This window comes from Vitis riparia, chromosome 15 (genome assembly GCF_004353265.1).
Source record: "Vitis riparia cultivar Riparia Gloire de Montpellier isolate 1030 chromosome 15, EGFV_Vit.rip_1.0, whole genome shotgun sequence".
Lineage (NCBI taxonomy): Eukaryota > Viridiplantae > Streptophyta > Magnoliopsida > Vitales > Vitaceae > Vitis > Vitis riparia.
Window position 1 is genome coordinate 9,323,020 of NC_048445.1, and position 18,153 is coordinate 9,341,172.

An 18,153-nucleotide genomic window follows, 5' to 3' on the forward strand; every position below is an offset into this window, starting at 1 on the left:
TATAGTGGGAGTACTTGAGGAGAAGTTAAACTGCTTTATTGTTTCATTTTTGTCTTTTAAGGATATCTTACCTCCCTATCTATGAAATGGCATGTTAATATGTGGAATTTATATGGACCAATTTATTGCAAGTACCTAATTGCTCACATTCTCACTTGCATAAAAATAATCTTCTTAGGTGGATGAAGCTTCATTTGAGACAAATGAGGAGAGAGCTTTGTGGAGGGCTTTCTTATCAGTTAGAAACAAAATATATCCTGGTACTTCCATCTTATCCAAGACATCACTGTTCTATTGTGGCATTGAATCCATATATTTGTAAAGTATGTTTTCATTAAACAATTCTTTTAGTTGAAAATGGTGCACAAGAGTAGTTCATGTTACATTCCTTTGATAATATTAATATATTTTATTTACCAACCCTAATATTAACTTTTTCAGGTATTGAGGTTGATGATTTTTTCGAAGCATCTTCCCAACTGCTACAGCCTCTTGAGGATTTCTTTAATAATGTCTTTGTTATGGTGGTATGCTCCTCCTCATTTTCATTTATAGGAATGCCTACAAAAACAAAATCCTACTACATGTGAAAAACAAAGAACTTCTTGCTTTACAATTTGTATATGATGATTTATCTCACCCAGACCTGGCATGTAGGACAAGTAATGTGCCTATCTTATTTGATGGAAGAAATATATATGAAAAAATAGTTGTTAATGTTTATTGTGAAACTGAATGCTTAAAACACTAAATTCTAAGAAAATGATGAACCATTGGCATTTGCATATCTTAACTTCTTCATATCTTGATGAGTTTCTATTTACATACATGTGTATTCTCATATAGCTTAAGAATGCATAACAAAAAACATACATAAAAGCATGAACATGCATACCTTCAGACATATATATACTGTTTATACTTATAGATGCCTACATGTAGAAATGAACACACCCGCACTTACACATATATGCATAGATACCCACTGAAATGGTGCACTAGGAGTTCATAGTTTTGAATTGCAATTCCCTCTTCATGCTCTCAAGGCATAGGTTTGCAATAGGTTTTGCATGTACAAAGATGTCTTCTTGTGTGATACTTTTACATTCTTCCATTAGCTATAGGAAATCTATTCAAAAGAGAGGGGGAAAAAAAACTGTAAAGCCAAGTTCTATTACGAGTGGTTTCAGCTTACTTCTAACTGAATGTTTTGATAGTATGATGATTTTAATTCAAAGTAGTTCCTGCTCTCAAACAAACATGCTTTTGTTTTTGTGTGAATCAAATGCAAACTCATATACTATGGGTGGATTCCATGATCAATACTTCCTGTTGTGTTGGAAAAGATGGCCAATTTTACATTTGCCTATGTGCAGGAAGAAGAAAGAATTAGAAAGAACAGGCTTGCACTACTCAAGAAAATTGCAGACCTTCCAAAAGGGATAGCAGATCTCTCAGTTTTGCCAGGCTTTTAAGTTTGTCCTACCTCTTATTCATTGACAGCAAATGATCATTTTTGTTTTTGAGAGGAAAAATAAAATAAAAATAAAATAAAAAAAGATAGGAGGGAAACAAAAGAGAGAACAATTTGAGAGACTTGTCTCCTAGAATAAGCTTATACAAAATACATTTTATTCATTCAAGTGAGGCTTGTAAAAATTTTGTAGCATATGTTGTCAAGCGTATAATTTATGTGTAAGTTTTTCTTGAATAAAATATGACTTTTTAGTTACTGGCCCCAATGCTTTCTTGCTCATGTTCATTTGGTCTCTCTCCCTCTCTCTTTATATATATATATAGATAAATCAGATTCCTACCTGATTATTGAAGAGAGAAGACATAATGATATTAAAAATAGATAAATATTTATAGAAATTGGAGATAGTATAAATAAAGAGATAAACAAAAATTGTCCATTTTATTTTTATCTTCATTTCTTAGTAATGAGAATGAAAATTTTTTAACTATTTTCATGTTTTTATTGAAAATAAGATTTAGTTGTTTCTATTAAATAAAACCGTCTACAAGGACGAGAGATTCTTCTATAGATTATATGATATATGATAAAAGATGAGAAGATTAACTTTACCAAGGATGAAGAAATACAAGTTGCACATTTAAGGAAGAAACAAAAATAATATAAGAATATGCTAAAAATTTACTAATTATTATTTATGGAGGCAAAAAATCACCTACAAAATAAATCAAAAGTTTTACGTATCCATTGGTTAAAAAAAATTGTCACTTCATTAAGTAGGCAACCAACCCAAACTTTTTGTTAACATCTATCTCATACTTTTGGGCAATACCTAGTATCTTAGCAAGCTAAACAACCTATGCTATAGAGCCAAAGCTATTAAGCAATCAAGGATCAAACGAATAACTAATTCTCCATTCTTCTCATATATAACACACCACTATTAGTTGAGGACTTTGTAAGGCCTATGCTTTTGAAGCATATCATTGTTATTGACCTTTGTACATACTAGCCATAAGCCACTCAAGGGTCTTTATGTTAGGAAGGGCTTTAGATATCCAAATGAAGTTAAGCTAAAGCAAAAGGGATGAAGTTGGCAGAAATGGAAGAGTTTTGAAAAAAAAAAAAAAAAAACTAACTGAGAACAAAGCTAAAGAGGTTAAAGACTAAACCTGCATATCATAATGAGACCACTACAAATACACTTGGACCACAAAAAAGATATAAGAAGGGCTAGTTCCTCAATTTCGAGTCCAAAAGTTTTGATGAAAATTAACGTTCTAAGATGGGGAGGTAGGGGACGAGAACAAAACAACAGGATTTAAAGAGATTTGGGTATTAAAGAGGAAAGGAAAAATCTTTGCATTAAAAGGGTGTTTGACGAAATCTAATACTTATTATTTAATAACTTAAACTACTTTTAAATTAAATTATTTTTAAGTTGTTGACTTAAATCTTATTGTTTGACTTTTATATCAAGTATTAAGGTTGTTTGGTAAAGTATTAAGGTTCTCGATTATCTAATTGACATATTTACCCTTATTAATCTTAACTAATATTTACACTCATTAGTTTTAATTCATATTTATTTTCATTAATTTTAAACAAGAAATTTATTTGTTAAATTTTCCTATTTAAAGTTTTATAAATGTATAAGATGACCCAAAAATATTCACTATAAAAAATGAGTCATGAATGTAGAGTCGTGATTATAAAATATACTCTTACTAGATATGGGCAACTAAGGCAAAACAATTGAGATTAAAAATAAGTTTACTATCTTGACTTAGTACTTAAAGTTATTTTTAACTTTAAGTTGTGATATTAAGTTATTTTATCATGTATGCTTAATCTACTTAATGACATAAATTAATTTATTAAATCATTAAGTTGATTTATCAAACACCCTCTTTTCCAAGAGCAAATTTACATACCATCACAAAAATAAGTAAAACAAGAAAAAATTTAGCAATAGCTTTCCAATGGCAATAGTTTAACTATTTAACAAAAATTTTCGCATCTCATAATGTCACCCAAAGATGCTCATATAGAACGTGTTCCATAAAGCAATGGTCTCCCTCGGAACTTTTATAACCATTTTCCAAAAAGGGTTTTATTTGTGAGGGATATCCTACCTACAATCAGATGTGTTAACCTACACCATAACTAAAGTCTTTAGTTAGCCCAACTGTTTTCCTAATCAAGTTTTAATGATAACAAAACAAGGTTATAGTTAATAACCAATTAAATCAACTTAATTGTTTCAAGTTTTCTTGAAATAAAAAAAAAAAATTCAAATAACTCAAATAGAAGATTCTTGTTAATGAAAAATTGAAGAGCTAAGAAGACTTAGGAACCAATGTAAGATTGTACTTGTTGGTGCACTTGTCATCAAAAAATTTCATGCACTCAAACCTTTACAAAATCATCATTTCTTAAACTCAACTTGATCACATATTCATAAAATTGAATGATTTTATGTTTTTATTATTTTATCAAACCTTCACCTTAATTCTTTCAAAATATGCTTTAAAAGGTTTATATGGTATTAAGGATGCCTTCCCGAAGGTTCACAACTTCAATCCGACTTTTTTTTTCAATAGTTTCAATGCAATTGGTCGAGGTAGGTAGAAAACTATTAAGTCGATTGGGCTCGATTGATTAATATGCACAAAATGCACCTTATACTTCCAATAGTATGTTTTAACCAATTGAGGCAAGAGCCTCAACCAATCAAAGTCTAGAACCCCAACACCTACAAGTGTATTTGATGCATAAAGACTAGTGAACTAATCGAACCAGTCACTCAACTAGTCGAGCCTAAATTATGGGCTTTGGGGTTTTCGAGTTACTCACCTATATATCTAGACTTTAAGAGCATTTATGAATAAGAGACTTGGAGATTTCATTTTTTTACCAAATTATTTCTCTCATTCAAAGCTATTTCAAGTGCATTCACTTCTTGACTTGTAATTCTTCAAGTGCATCTTCAAATCAACCCTAGTCATTTGTATTGTGAGTGCACCTTACTAGACTAGGATTGAGAATGTTCATCTTACCCTTTCTTTTTCCTTTAAGAAGTGTTTTTCAAGTGAGATAGATCACTTGAGGTATGTATGGAGGTCCATTGGAACCTTAAATGGAATCTAACTACATCCATTGAAGGCTTGAGGTCACACTTTTGAAATTTAATGGAAACCTCACTTGGTTAAGAACTTGAAGATAGTGAACCTAAGTGGATTATCAAATTACTATAAACAGAGTTTGCATTTCTTCTCTCTCAAGTCTCAACTCTCTTTACATTTGTACTTAGACCAACACCCAATTCAACCCCCCTCTCCCCTCCCCACCCATTTTTTTCTCGGGTGTACAACTAGGTTTGAATTAGCTTCTCTTCACATCTTTTTATTTAAAATTCTAATGATTAAATATGGTATCATCTTAATCAATAACAATTAAAGTAATCCATTATATTTAGTAATCGTGTTGTCATTTTAAATTTTTTTTAAATGTGTTATTATTTTTAATATGCTATTATGTCAAATTAACATATAATTAATCTCTTAATGGAGTTTTTATCCAATTTTCAATCTTAAGGAAATAGAAAGAGATTCCTTGTATGGTTTCAAGGAAACCCATTCTCCATTTTGGAGATGAGATTCTTCAAATTAGGTAGGATTTATACATTTTTTTCTAATTTCAAGATTAAGTAAATACTTGAAATAGAAAGAAAGGGAATTACTCTCGTTTATTTGTTTCCTCAAGAATCAAGTAAACATATTATAGTTCAAGAATTAGAGAGGAAAACTCTTTTCTTCTTATTATTCACGATGAAAAATGATAGTACATAAATAGGAAAGATAGCAAGAACCTACCATAGAGAATTCTTTAATTTATGACCATAAAGCTATCCCTAAAACTAAGGGATATGCACGTAAAACTGAAATACAAAAATGAGATTTAGAATTAATTCATATTTCTTTATTTAAAAGAAGATAAATAGGTTAACTAATCTCTATTTAATAGGATTTTATTCTCTAAATTCACGAAGATAAACAAGTCAACTAATCCTTATTTAATAGGGATTTTATTCTCTAAATTCCTACACTCCCCCTCAAGCTACGAAATAGATGTCTATCATTCCCAGTTTGGAAATCAATTCCTCGAACTTTACCCTTGGAAAAGATTTTGTGAGAATATCAACCACTTGAAGACGATTCGAAGTATAGATCAAATTGAGTATCCTTTCTTCAATCTTTTATTTAATAAAGTCACGATCTATTTCAGCATTTTTGCTTATATCATGATGAACTAGATTCTTTGCAATACTAATTGCTACTAGATTGTCACAAAAAAACATTCATTATTCTGTCAGCTTCAATTCTCAATTCTTCAAGTAATCTTTTCAACCATATTCCTTCACAAATACCTTGAGTAAGAGTCCTGAACTCTACCTCATCATTGCTTCTTTCTATAACAAATTGCTTCTTACTCCACTAAGTTACAAGATTCCCTCAAACATACATGTAGTAGTCGGTAGTAAACCTTTTGTCTTGAACGAACTCTGCCCAATCAACATCAAAGTAGACTTCAATTCCTTTGTTGGTTCATTTCCTAAAGTAGATACCTTTTCTTGGTGTCATCTTTAAATACCATAGAATTCGATAATCGACTTCAAGGTGTTTTTCATTAGGATTCTTCATATATTGACTTACAACACTTATTGAAAATCCAATATCAAGTCATGTGTGTGAAAGATAAACAAGTTTCCCTACAAGTTGGTACCTTCCTTTGTCAACTGGTGGGCTTTTTGTTATTTGTCCTACTTTGTAGTTTGATTCCATGGGAGTATTTGTAGGCTTACATCCTAGCATCCTTGTTTCCTTTAGTAAATCCAAAACGTGTTTCCAATGAGGTCATAGGTCTTTTATTTCAAACTCATTGACCAATACTTCCTTCAATTTGTCCATTTCATTTGTATGATTCCCTGTCAAGATAATGTCATCAACATAGACAATAAGAATAGTAATCTTCCCATTTAAGGAATGTTTGATGAATAAAGTATGATTTGTCTAGCCTTGTATATACCTATGTTTCTTAACCACATTAGTAAACTTATCAACCATATTCTATGAGATTATTTAAGTCCACATAAGGATTTCTAAAGTTTACAAACCTTTCCAACTGTGGCTTTATTGTCAAATCCTGGAAGGATTTCCATATAGACTTCATCTTCTAGATCTCCATTGAGTAAAAAATTTTGACATCCAATTGTTGAAGAGTTCAATTTAGATTGACTGCTAAAGACAATAGTAATCTCATGGTATTAAATTTGGCAATAAGGGCAAGTGTCTCTTAGTAGTCTATGCCATAGGTCTGAATAAATCCCTTAGCCACAAGTCTTACCTTAAATAGTTCTACAATTCCATCTAGCTTGTACTTAATAATGAAAATCCACTTACATCCAATTGATTGCTTCCCTTTTAAGTCTGATAATTCCCAAATCCCATTCTTTTTCAATGCCCTAATTTCATCACCTACGGCCTGCCTCCATTCAGGTTTTTCTAGAGATTATTTTCTATAGCTTCATGGATACTCCTTGAAATCTCTATATTTGATATATTAGTAACAAATGAATGATATTTTAATGATAATTTGTCATAAGAAATAAAATTAGAGATTGGATGTTGGGTACATGATCTCACGTTTTTTCTTAGAGTAATAGTCATATCAAGATCTTTAGGAGCATCATAAACTTCAGTTTCTTGAATTGAGTTACCTAGACTTTTTTTTTTATCTCAAATTGAATTCTTCGTTTTACTCTGGACTAGTTTGATCCTCTAATTCTTCTTTAGGCCTTTTCCTTTTTCAATAAACACACAACTCAGTGTTATCTACATGTTGTGTAGAAGAAGAGGTGGGAATAATTGGCTCAGATTGAGAGGTTGAAGGGACATGTTGTTCAAGAGCAATTTCAAGAATTTCAAAAAGGATCTTAAGGTATATCAAATATAGGTTGGTTAACTGAAGCACTAGGTATATCAACTAAACATATTTTGCTTACTTAAAATTGATTACGTCTTAATTTTTAAAATAAAAGTAAAAACATAACTAGAAGAAATGCTTCAACCTTCTATATTTGGTTAAAAAAAATATTTATAAAATAAATGTATTCATATATATATAGTTGAATAAGATAATGGTCTCTTTTTGCAAATTTAAACAATTTAACTTTAATGAATATAAAAGACAAATAAGCAAAAAATATAACATGTAAAAATAAATGAAACAATTGCATAAAGTAAATAGAGAATGGATAGAAAGAATGCAAACTCAAGATTTTTATAGTAGTTCAACGCAACCCGACCTATGTCAACTCTCCTTAAACTCCTAACCTAGTGAGAGTTCCGTTATCACTAATACTTTAAGGTCAAAGTTTTTAACATTCTTACACTTGGATTACCATGTTTCAATAGACCTTTACAATCCTCAAGATATACTTTACCCTTAAACAATCTCTTAAGTGATACTTTACACTTGAGAATCCCTAAGTGATGTCTCATACTTTAGATTTCTTCTACCTCGCAATTGAGTTCAATACACAAAGTTTACAAAAAATGATAGAAAAATAATCTTGCAAAATCCTAGCACAAATTCAAGCTTAAATGATACAAAGAAAAACTAGGATTTAGTGATGCACTAATAATATGAAAGTTTTGAAACAAGATGCACTAAAAAAACACTCTCTAAGGCTCAAATAATGTTCATAAAATATTTAAAACTCTTGCCTTTAAAAACAATAAAGTTTGAAGCCTTTTTATAAGGTTGGAAAAACCTAAATTAGTCGTTAGGCGTGTTTGGGGGGTTGACCGACTAAGAACCAGTTCGATCAATTTACTAGCCATTAGCAATTAATGCTTTGGCAAGTGATTGTTGGATTTCAATGCCTCGACTGAGAAAGATAAAACCTCTGTTGACACCACTAAGTTACTGAAAGAGAGAGAGAGAGACTGTGTAAAACACCCCTCAATCAATCGAGTACAACCAGCTCAACCAATTCCCTAAACCCTTGATCGATTGCACCATGAAATGTTCAAATATTTCGGTTTTAAGTCTAGAACCTTCAACAACTTATGCAACCCCTTTTAAAACCTTTTAAGAAATTTAGAAAATATTTAGCTCAAGGTTTTAAATGAAAATAAGAAACATCTTATTGTAAAAATGTTTAAATCATATTAATATTTGGATAATTTTTTATGTTTCAATAAATAAAAATAAGATGTATGATCCTAGTGTGCCAACAACCTTGCAAAATGATCCTAAAAAGCTTTAGATCTTGAAAATACTTTTCTTTGAGATCTTCATGTTCTTCTTAAATTTCTTTTTGATTTATTTTATCTTTAAGATTGTCACTTTAGAAATCTTTTTACCTAAGCACACTTAATATAAAACATTAGTTTCAAACTTTGTTTTGTTATCATCAAAATCGAGATTAACTGAACATTGATTTATATATACATATGATAAGCTCAATCAATCAACATATTTTAACAAAAGTTATTTTTTAAATAAATGTATTTAAAAAGAGAGGAAAAAACCACTAAAAGAACCTCATTTTTTAAAAAACATATTGAGTTTATGTACTATTAAACTATATGGTAAACTCAATCAATCAAAATATTTTAAAGAAAATTATTTTTAAATAAATGTATTTAAAAAAAAAATCTCTAGGAGAAGGGTATGAAGAACCATATTTTTTAGAGTAAGGAAAAAATTGCTAGAAGAACCTTATTTCTAAAAAGTATATTGAGTTGTTTTTTAAATTATATGGTAAAAATCATTGGAAGAACCTTATTTTTAAATAAATGTATTTTAAAAAAAAAATCTCTAGGAGAAGGGTATGAAGAACCATATTTTTTAGAGTAAGGAAAAAATTGCTAGAAGAACCTTATTTCTAAAAAGTATATTGAGTTGTTTTTTAAATTATACGGTAAAAATCATTGAAAGAACCTTATTTTTAACGAATATATTGAGTTTATGTATTATTAAACTATATGGTAAACTCAATCAATGAACATATTTTTAAAAAAATTAAAAATTGTATTGACAGATAAAATAAAAAAAAATAGGTGAAAAATCGCTAGAAGAAGGGCTTGAACCTTCGACCTTGTGGTTAACAGCCACACGCTCTAGCCAACTGAGCTATTCCAGCTTGTTGATGCGATCAAGCTATTAATGAATTTAAACCTTTGCAATAGCATTTGTGTGAATATGAATAGTAACTTTCGCTTGGAAGAGTAATTAATGATATTTATCACTTAATTTAAAATATTAATTGTGATAATATATCAAATAAATAACCAAAATATGGAAATTTTTTTGTAATTTTATAAAAATAAAAATTAATCAAGAACATTTAAAGGAAATTTCCAAAAGATTTCAAAAACTATTAAGAAACTCATTAAAATTTTAAATTATTTTTATAGTAAACTGCCTTTAAAATTCTTTTAAAGAATTTATCATTCTCTAGTAAATTTTGAAAATTCCTATATAATTAAAATATAGGATCCACGATATAAAATTAAAAACAATCAATTTCATTAAAAAAAAATGTTCATATAATTTGAAAGAATGTAAAGGAAATTAGGTTAATGGTTGCACCAAGAAAAAAAATATGATAAAATAGAAAATAAAAATATATAGAAAAATAAAAGAAAAAAATATGAGTATTAAAAATTTTATTTATTTTAAAATTTTAGTGAAATCAAGATATATTATTAGTACTTTATGGTAAGTATTATTTTTTGCCAATGATATTTGATCCGTTGTGGAAGTCTCTAGTTGTTGTTAAATTTTGTATAGATCTTTTTTTTTTTTTTTTTTTAGCTATTTTGCTGAAATTTTGTTGTAGGGGTTGTTTGGCTTGTTGCTTTTGAGAATTGGATAGCCTGTACTTGATTTTTTGCTCCATTGCTAGAGGAAAAATGGCAATGTTAGACTTGAAGGGATTATCGTTAGGCCACAGAAGGTTGGGTGTAGTGCAGGAAAGTACTAAAGAAAGAAAAACAAATATTGAGAAAAATAATTTTAAAAAATATTAAATATAATTAAAATTTTATAGAGTTTAAAATTATTTTATTTTTATATTAAAAAATTGAAATAAGTAAAATAAACTTAAAGTAATATACAAAAATTATTTATTGAACTTTAAATGTATTTTTATGATGATGAAGTTATTCTCACTCACATTAAGATAAGGCAAAGACTAGGCTCAACTCACTCAAACTAAAAAATATTAAAACATAAACTAAATTTTAGGTTGCGTTTTTACATATTAAAGTCATGAGGATCTTTTTTGGTCCAAAGCGGATAATATTTATACGGTTGGATGTGAATAATTACAATATCAAATGTTATGGTTATGAATGATGAAAATTTCTAAAATCTATTATGTTTCTTGGTGTAAGAATTCTCGATGTAAAAACACAGACGAAGGGCTGGTCTTTGAATAGGAAAAAGAATGGATCTAGAAGGTTCCAGATGAATTAGCTTCTTCGAAAAAGTCTTATTCTTTGGAAAATCTATCTCATGTATGGTAATACATGGAAAATCTAGGATCACATTTTCATGATACTAGTGACTTTATCTAAAAACCATAAAAATATTAGAAGTGTTCTTCACATCTAAAAAAAATTTAAATTGTATCTTATTTTCCAATAAATTATATAGTCAGCTAACTAATTTTAAAATTGACATAGCGTTTTAACGTAAACATGTAGTTTTAAATTTATAATGAATTTTATTTTTATTACTTACAATTTTTAATCAACACCTAATCTATATTTTAAAAGTTTAAATATATATTAGCATATTTGTAATAACCACTCCCTCTCATGTAAACACATCTTGTAGAGTCAAATAAACAAAAGCTCAATCAAAGTTGAGATCATCTTTGATATATGTTGTAATAGTCGACTTCCTCTTAAATAGATATTGTTTGCTTTGATGATAATAGACCTTCACGACTTAAAATGCGTACATGGTTAAGAAAAGTTCATACATTTATAATATCAAAAACTTTTTCTTCTCTCCGTTATGGGATATCCCGATCATCCCATTTCTAATGTGAAATATCACAATCATCCCCTTTTCAATGTGGAATATCATAATCATCTCATCTCCGATGTGGAATATCACAATTATCCACTCATGCAGATACAACGTTCACGTTATATGCATAAGATTGTGAGGCTAGACAGACAAATACCCTGGTTAAGAGAAAATCATACATACCCCTACCAAATATGGGATATCACAATATTAGATGAGTTTAGAGGGAGGCTATTCTATATGGGATATCACAATATTAGATGAGTTTAAGTGTAATTGGAAGTAAAAACAAATAAAAAGGCTAAACCTATTTCCATAGTATGGATGTCTTTGCGTCATCTAACTCCTAGTCATCCAAACTTCTTGGTAGAACTATACAACTTTTTTTTTTTTTTTGGAAGAGAAGAAGAATGGAATGAGTTTAAATACATTTTACTCCTTTATTCTTTTGCAATTTTATACTTTATCCTCTTACATTCAAAATCGAAGACTTCGCCCTCCAACTTATGAAAAAGTAACATTTTGATCCTAAAACTTGTTAAAGAACAACATTTTACCCCCAAAAGTAAATTAGTGGCTTGTTAAGTGAAGAAATAAGATTGAAATGTAAAATAAATAAATATAAAAATACATATTATCTAAGTTCAAAGTTGCCACACTTCGAAGCCACATGCAAAAATTAGAAGACTACCAATTTAAAGTTGGTTCTACTCAAATTCAAACCATATTTGAAAAAGAGTAATCTCTTAAATAATATATATAAGGTTTGTAAACAATGTTGAAGTGTTACTCTTTAACAAGTTTAGCAAGTAAGGTACTGAATTTTGAATGTGACGCGATAAAATGTAAAGCAAGAAAAGGGTTGAGGAAGTAAAATGTATTTAACCTTTTTTTATTTTTAAATTTATTAAGGTTGTTTTCTGTTTAAAATTTTCTAAATTTAATTTGTTTTTGTAAAAAAAAATGTACTTATGTATTTTGTAAATGTCTTATAAAAGTTGTATAATATAATTATTTTACAATTGAAATTGAAATTATTTGAATTATAATTTTTATAATATAATATAAAGTGGATTTTTAGTATATTGGGAATGAAAATGTAGAGTGGATCCCACCAAATATTTGTGGGAAATGGTTCCTCCAATTAGAGCAATGGAATTCTCCTCCAAAATCAAAGAATCCAATTTCAAAAATTGAGAAATCAAAATTTTTCCGTCCCAAATTAACTAAATGTCCCTCCCCTAATTCTAAATATTTTTAAATAAATATTTGTGGGCAATTAAAAAAAAAACAAGAATAAGGTAAAAATGATGGATTCTTCAAAACATGTGTGGACCCCGCATTTCGGCTCATGCGTTTTCCACTCGATGGCGCACTCGATTTTTATTTGAAAAATTATGATTTTTATTTATTAAGAAAATGACTTGGAGTCGCCACTTATTTTTGTTTTATTTTTAAGAAAATAAGAAAGAAAACTCTAAGTGTGACTCCTTATTTTGGAAAAGGTGGTTTACGAAAAACCGGATCGGGTTCGGGGGTCAAGTTACTTATCGGGAAGGTACGGCACAGACCGTAGCACCCCTTTAAGTCCATAAAGTTGGGTCTCTACTAATAAAATGAAGCAATCATGGCAATTGATGAGGAAATCAATGAATACTCGGAGTGATCATGCACATGTGAGAATCTAAACACGCAATAGAGATTGACTAGAATGAGAGTGGATGCGTACCTCGGCCACGAGCCACAATGCGCTATCAAGAAACGAGATTAGTGTACAATTAATGAATACAAAGTATAGCCCATGCATATCGGAGTGAAACGAAGCCCAAGCAAAATATATTAATCACGACAATTGACAATCGAAAAGGATCAAACATAGGGCTCCCACCAAAGCCCCAATTATTGTTCATGAATTAGTCTTACAAATTCTGTGTTTTACAATTATGAAGAACTCATTACCGCTTACGTAAAATCAAAAAAAAAAAAAAACGGAAGATTATTTAGGAACTGAAATGGGGATTAAAACTATTCGAGTGAAGACTAGATTCTTGGAGTTTATTTGAAAATTGGAGTTTTTGGAATTAAATTTAAAAGATTAGAGCTCCGGTAATTAAATTGAAACTTGTCAAAGAAGATGAGAAATGAACTTTAGGAAATTGATATGCGAGACTATGGATTTTGAAAGTTAAATTGTAATAATAGTAATTATAAGAAATGAACTTTGAGAAATCGGACTGCAAGAATATAGATTTTGAAAGTTGAATTAATAATAATATTTTGAAAGTTGAATTAACAATAATAATAATAATAATAATAATAATAATAATAATAATAATAATAATAAGATTTTGAAAGTTGAATTAACAATAATAATAATAATAATAACAATAATAAGATTTTGAAAGTTGAATTAACAATAATAATAACAATGATAGTAATAATAATAATAATTAATAATAATAATAGCAATAATAATAATTAATAATGATGATATCCGTTAATAATAATAATAATAATAATAATAATAATAATATCCGCTAATAATAATAATAATATTCATTAATAATAATAATAATAATAATTAAAATTAAAATTAATAATAATGATATGAATTAAAAGGGCTTTGGGCTCCATCTTCATCATAAGCCCAAGCCCACTTGGCAAATATTACCCCCCATCTCCATCATAAGCCCAAGTCCATGAACCCAAGCCCACGTCCATCATTAAAAGAGCTTTGGGCTCCATCTCCAATCATAAGCCCAAGCCCAAACTAGCAACTCTAGCCCATTAGCAACCCTCAGGCCTATCAAGACTAAATGCTCCACTTGGGCATCGTCTTCAACAAGGAGCTCGCCAGCAAAGGCGCCATGGCCGCCGGTGCTAGGACCACCCGCGACGCCGAAGGTGTGGAGGTCATTGCTATGAGCGCTGGCGGTGGCTTGGAGGATGCTGGACTTGCTGACCGTGAGAGTGATGCCACTAACACCGGCGTCACGGGGCTGCGCATGGTCGTCGCTGGCGCGTGCCGCTCGGAGCTCCAACACTTGGATAGCCTCCACAGCCAGCCTTCAACCCCAGTGTAGATATCAAAAGAAAGAAACATATTAAACTCGAGAGGGACTCACCTGGAACTCGTGAAAGCTTCCCCAACAGCAAGCTTTCTCTCCCGAGCTAGCTCCCCTGGTTCCCTCTCCCTTTCTTTTCCTTTTCTTCCTTCCCCCCCCCCCCCCCCCCCCCCCCCCCCCCCCCTACAAAAGGTTCCCCCCCTGTAACTCATTTTTCTTTCCTTTTTATCTTCTTGCCTCCCTGTTCTCTGCCACCCTTGCTGCCACCAACAACCCCACCTCAATTCTTTCCCATCTCACCCACTCTCATAATAAAAATAAATAAATAAACCATACTTTGCCTTGGGGTCTCAACCAACCAGGGGGGTCTACAAATATGCCCCTCTTCGGTAGAGTTCACGGGTGTAAGGAATATAAACACTAGAGTGAAAAGAAAGTGTGAATAGTGAATGGAATGAAGTGGACTCTACCGAAGAACCAAGGAGACCCCCATAAGGACACCAGTGGAACACAAACTCAAATTAGGCCTAGAGACAAACACAAAGGCTTTAATCCTAAAGGAAAAGGATGTCTCAAAATGTCTCTGAAGCCACACTGAGGACCTAGGCTCCCTTTAAGACGTCTCCAAAAGTGACTCGAGAGATCGATGTCAAAGATGAGTAATGGTCGAACCACCTTGAAGTACGAGAAAGAACGTGTCCAAAGGAGACTCCCTATGTGACCTACATGAGAATGATAGGTGTAGAGTGCCTAACAACATGACAGAAATACGTGTCGTGATCTCAAAAGACCGTGTCATGTGTAGTGAAAGGGGAAATCTAGAAGAGCATGATGAATAAGCAATAAGCACCAAAGTAGCCAGGTGAGGAAAGTGACTTTAAATGCCCAAAATGGATTATACATGGTGACCCTAAAAATGTCTGGATGAGTATGCACAATGGTTCTGAATGCCAAAACTGAAGATGTGACTCTGAATGTCATACTGAACAAAGACCCTGGACGTCGAACTGAACTGATAAGATGAATGACCAATCGATATAGGTGCAGTCCCGACTCGAACTAAACATGAAAGTGATAGGAACATGGCCGATCGATATAGGTGCAGCCCCGAACTCTAACTGACAAGACAATGGCCAATCGATATAGGTACGGCCCCAAACTCTAACTGACAAGACAATGACCGATCGATATAGGTGCGGTCCCGACTCGAACTGAACATGAAAGTGATAGGAACATGACCGATCGATATAGGTGCGGCCCCGACTCAAACTGAAACTGATAAGATGATGACCGATCGATATAGATGCGGTCCCGACTCGAACTCAAAATGAAAGGAGATGGCCGAGCGATATAGGTGCGACCCCGAACTCTAACTGACAACACAATGACCGATCGATATAGGTGCGGTTGATCGCTCAGATTTTGTCGTTTGTTGGATCAAAACAAAATTTATAACCTAATTCACTCTTCTATAGCAATTTGTACCCGATCAAAAAGTGGTTTTAGTACAAACTACTATAGCATAGTGGTTTTTAGGTATCGTCCACAAGGATGGATTATTCTTGGTAATTAAGGCTTGAATGAGATGATAAGAAATTATTGTGATAAAATGAAATTGACTTGAAATTGCATGATAAAATTCCAAAATAACAATGTATTCAAATTAAGAGGAAAATGAAGTGTAAAAGAGAAGAAAATTAATAAGATGTGAGATTCTCGGAGTTAGGATTTTCTAGAGAGCAATTTCCACGCTGAATAGATGTTGAGATCTAATTTTCATCAAGTTAAATTGAAAACCTAAATTTTCATCTAAACCGATTTTTTATTTAGCTTTAGATCTAGATCTAATTTCTCTTCAAATCAAGTAATCTAATCCAAGAGATCAATTTGAATCATAAATTCAATTCATCTTAAATTATCTTCCAATGATTCACACTATGCAACTATTCAATCTCATCAAATCTAGCATTAAGAATTTGATGAATCTACCTAGCTTGCATTGTAGTAATCATCCAAGACAATTTGAAGAGAAAAATCCCCAAATTTCAATTAATCAATCAATTGGATCAAATTACCTTTGCAATTCAAGCTCAATTCTCTAATCCACCATAGATCTTGCCTCTAGATCCTCCCTTTTCCGAGAAAAATGAGATTTAGCCACTCATGCTTGGAGATTTGATCTCACAAGACATGTTTGGCTACCGAGAAAATAAGAGAAACTGAAGGAAAGTGGAGAATTATATAGAAAAAAGAAGTATGAAAAGTTCTACAATTGGAAAATGTATCAAAAGTCCTTAAATGAGTCCATCCCGTTTCTATTTATAGGCCAAGGTAAAAAGGACACTTGGCAACTTTTTAAAGGTCTTCCGGATGCTTCTTCATCAAGGAATCTGGAGAAAACCCCTAGCAATCTCGCATGATGGTGCGAAGTGGAAAATCCAACAGCTTCAATTTCGTTCTTTTGGAGCGTTTTGCATGGTCATGCGAAATCACTTTCTCACAATTTCCTTATGTGCTGCAGCCACCTCCTTTCTGTTTCATTTCTCATGACTGTGCGAAAATTTCGCATGGTCATGCGAAATCGAAAATCATGCTATTCTGGCCCCTCTTTACAATTTCTCTCATTTCTTCATGTTTAATCCATCTCCACCACCTTCAATTAAGCTCCAAAGCTTGGTCCAAGTGCATTTCCTCTTCTTCTTCATCCACATTATGTACCCTCCTCCATTCCATTTTTCATTTGTCACTCCATGCTTCAAAAATTACCTTAAAATATCTCCAAAACTCAACAAAGAATCATTAGTATCTCTTGCAAGGGTAGCAATGTATTACTTGGGCATATTAGGCATAATTACTACTCAAAAGGTGTGAAACTCATGAAAGTTAGTACATAAAATGTATGGTTTTTGAGTAGTAATCATTCCCCTCAACCAACACATTGCTAGTCCCTTAGCAATGGTATAACAAAAAGAAAGAGAATATTACTCAAAAAGAAAATCTTAAACTCATTTGGAAAATGTGTTTGAAAATCCCATAGCACAAATGGTCAAAAATAAAACATACCTCACCATCCATAGGTGTCATCAAACTCTCAAGCTCATTTACTATCTCTAATAGAAAAGACATCATGCAAATCAAAGTGTCAAAGATATATCCATTTTCAACTCCCCAAAATGATATTTCCAAACAAGTCTTGAGTGAAATTAAACTAGCCCCCTAATATATTATTCAAAACTATTCCTCCCCCTAACCATGCCTAATTTATCTTAAGCAACAAAAACCACTCTTTCATAGGTCAAGAACGCACCTATCTTTATTTTTTTTATTTTTTTTTTATTTTTTTTCAAATGTCTAATTGTAGGAATGCAATGCTAAAGGTATCTCCAAGTATACGGTCCATGTAGCGGGGATTCATCGACGACTCCCAACCATAAGGCATAGGGCACCAAGTTTATAGGACTAATTCAGCCACTAACTCCTCAGACTTCACCACGGACTCCA

The 18,153-nt window shown here is 31.4% G+C and overlaps 1 protein-coding gene and 1 non-coding gene across 2 annotated transcripts in view; one reads left to right on the forward strand and one right to left on the reverse strand.

Moving 5' to 3' along the window:
- The window catches only part of LOC117931802 (glycine--tRNA ligase, chloroplastic/mitochondrial 2), a 106,569-nt gene extending 104,827 nt beyond the window's left edge, over positions 1 to 1,742 (forward strand). Inside the window, exons 34-36 of the mRNA XM_034852871.1 lie at positions 179 to 260; positions 442 to 527; positions 1,377 to 1,742. Of these exons, the coding sequence (XP_034708762.1) occupies positions 179 to 260; positions 442 to 527; positions 1,377 to 1,475 (267 nt within the window). The 3' untranslated portion in view covers positions 1,476 to 1,742. The remainder of the gene's footprint in view (positions 1 to 178; positions 261 to 441; positions 528 to 1,376) is intronic.
- A 7,873-nt stretch (positions 1,743 to 9,615) lies between these two features.
- On the reverse strand, positions 9,616 to 9,689 carry TRNAN-GUU. The gene has a single exon. It is a non-coding gene; the product is annotated as a tRNA-Asn (tRNA).
- Between the last annotated feature and the right edge of the window lie 8,464 nt (positions 9,690 to 18,153).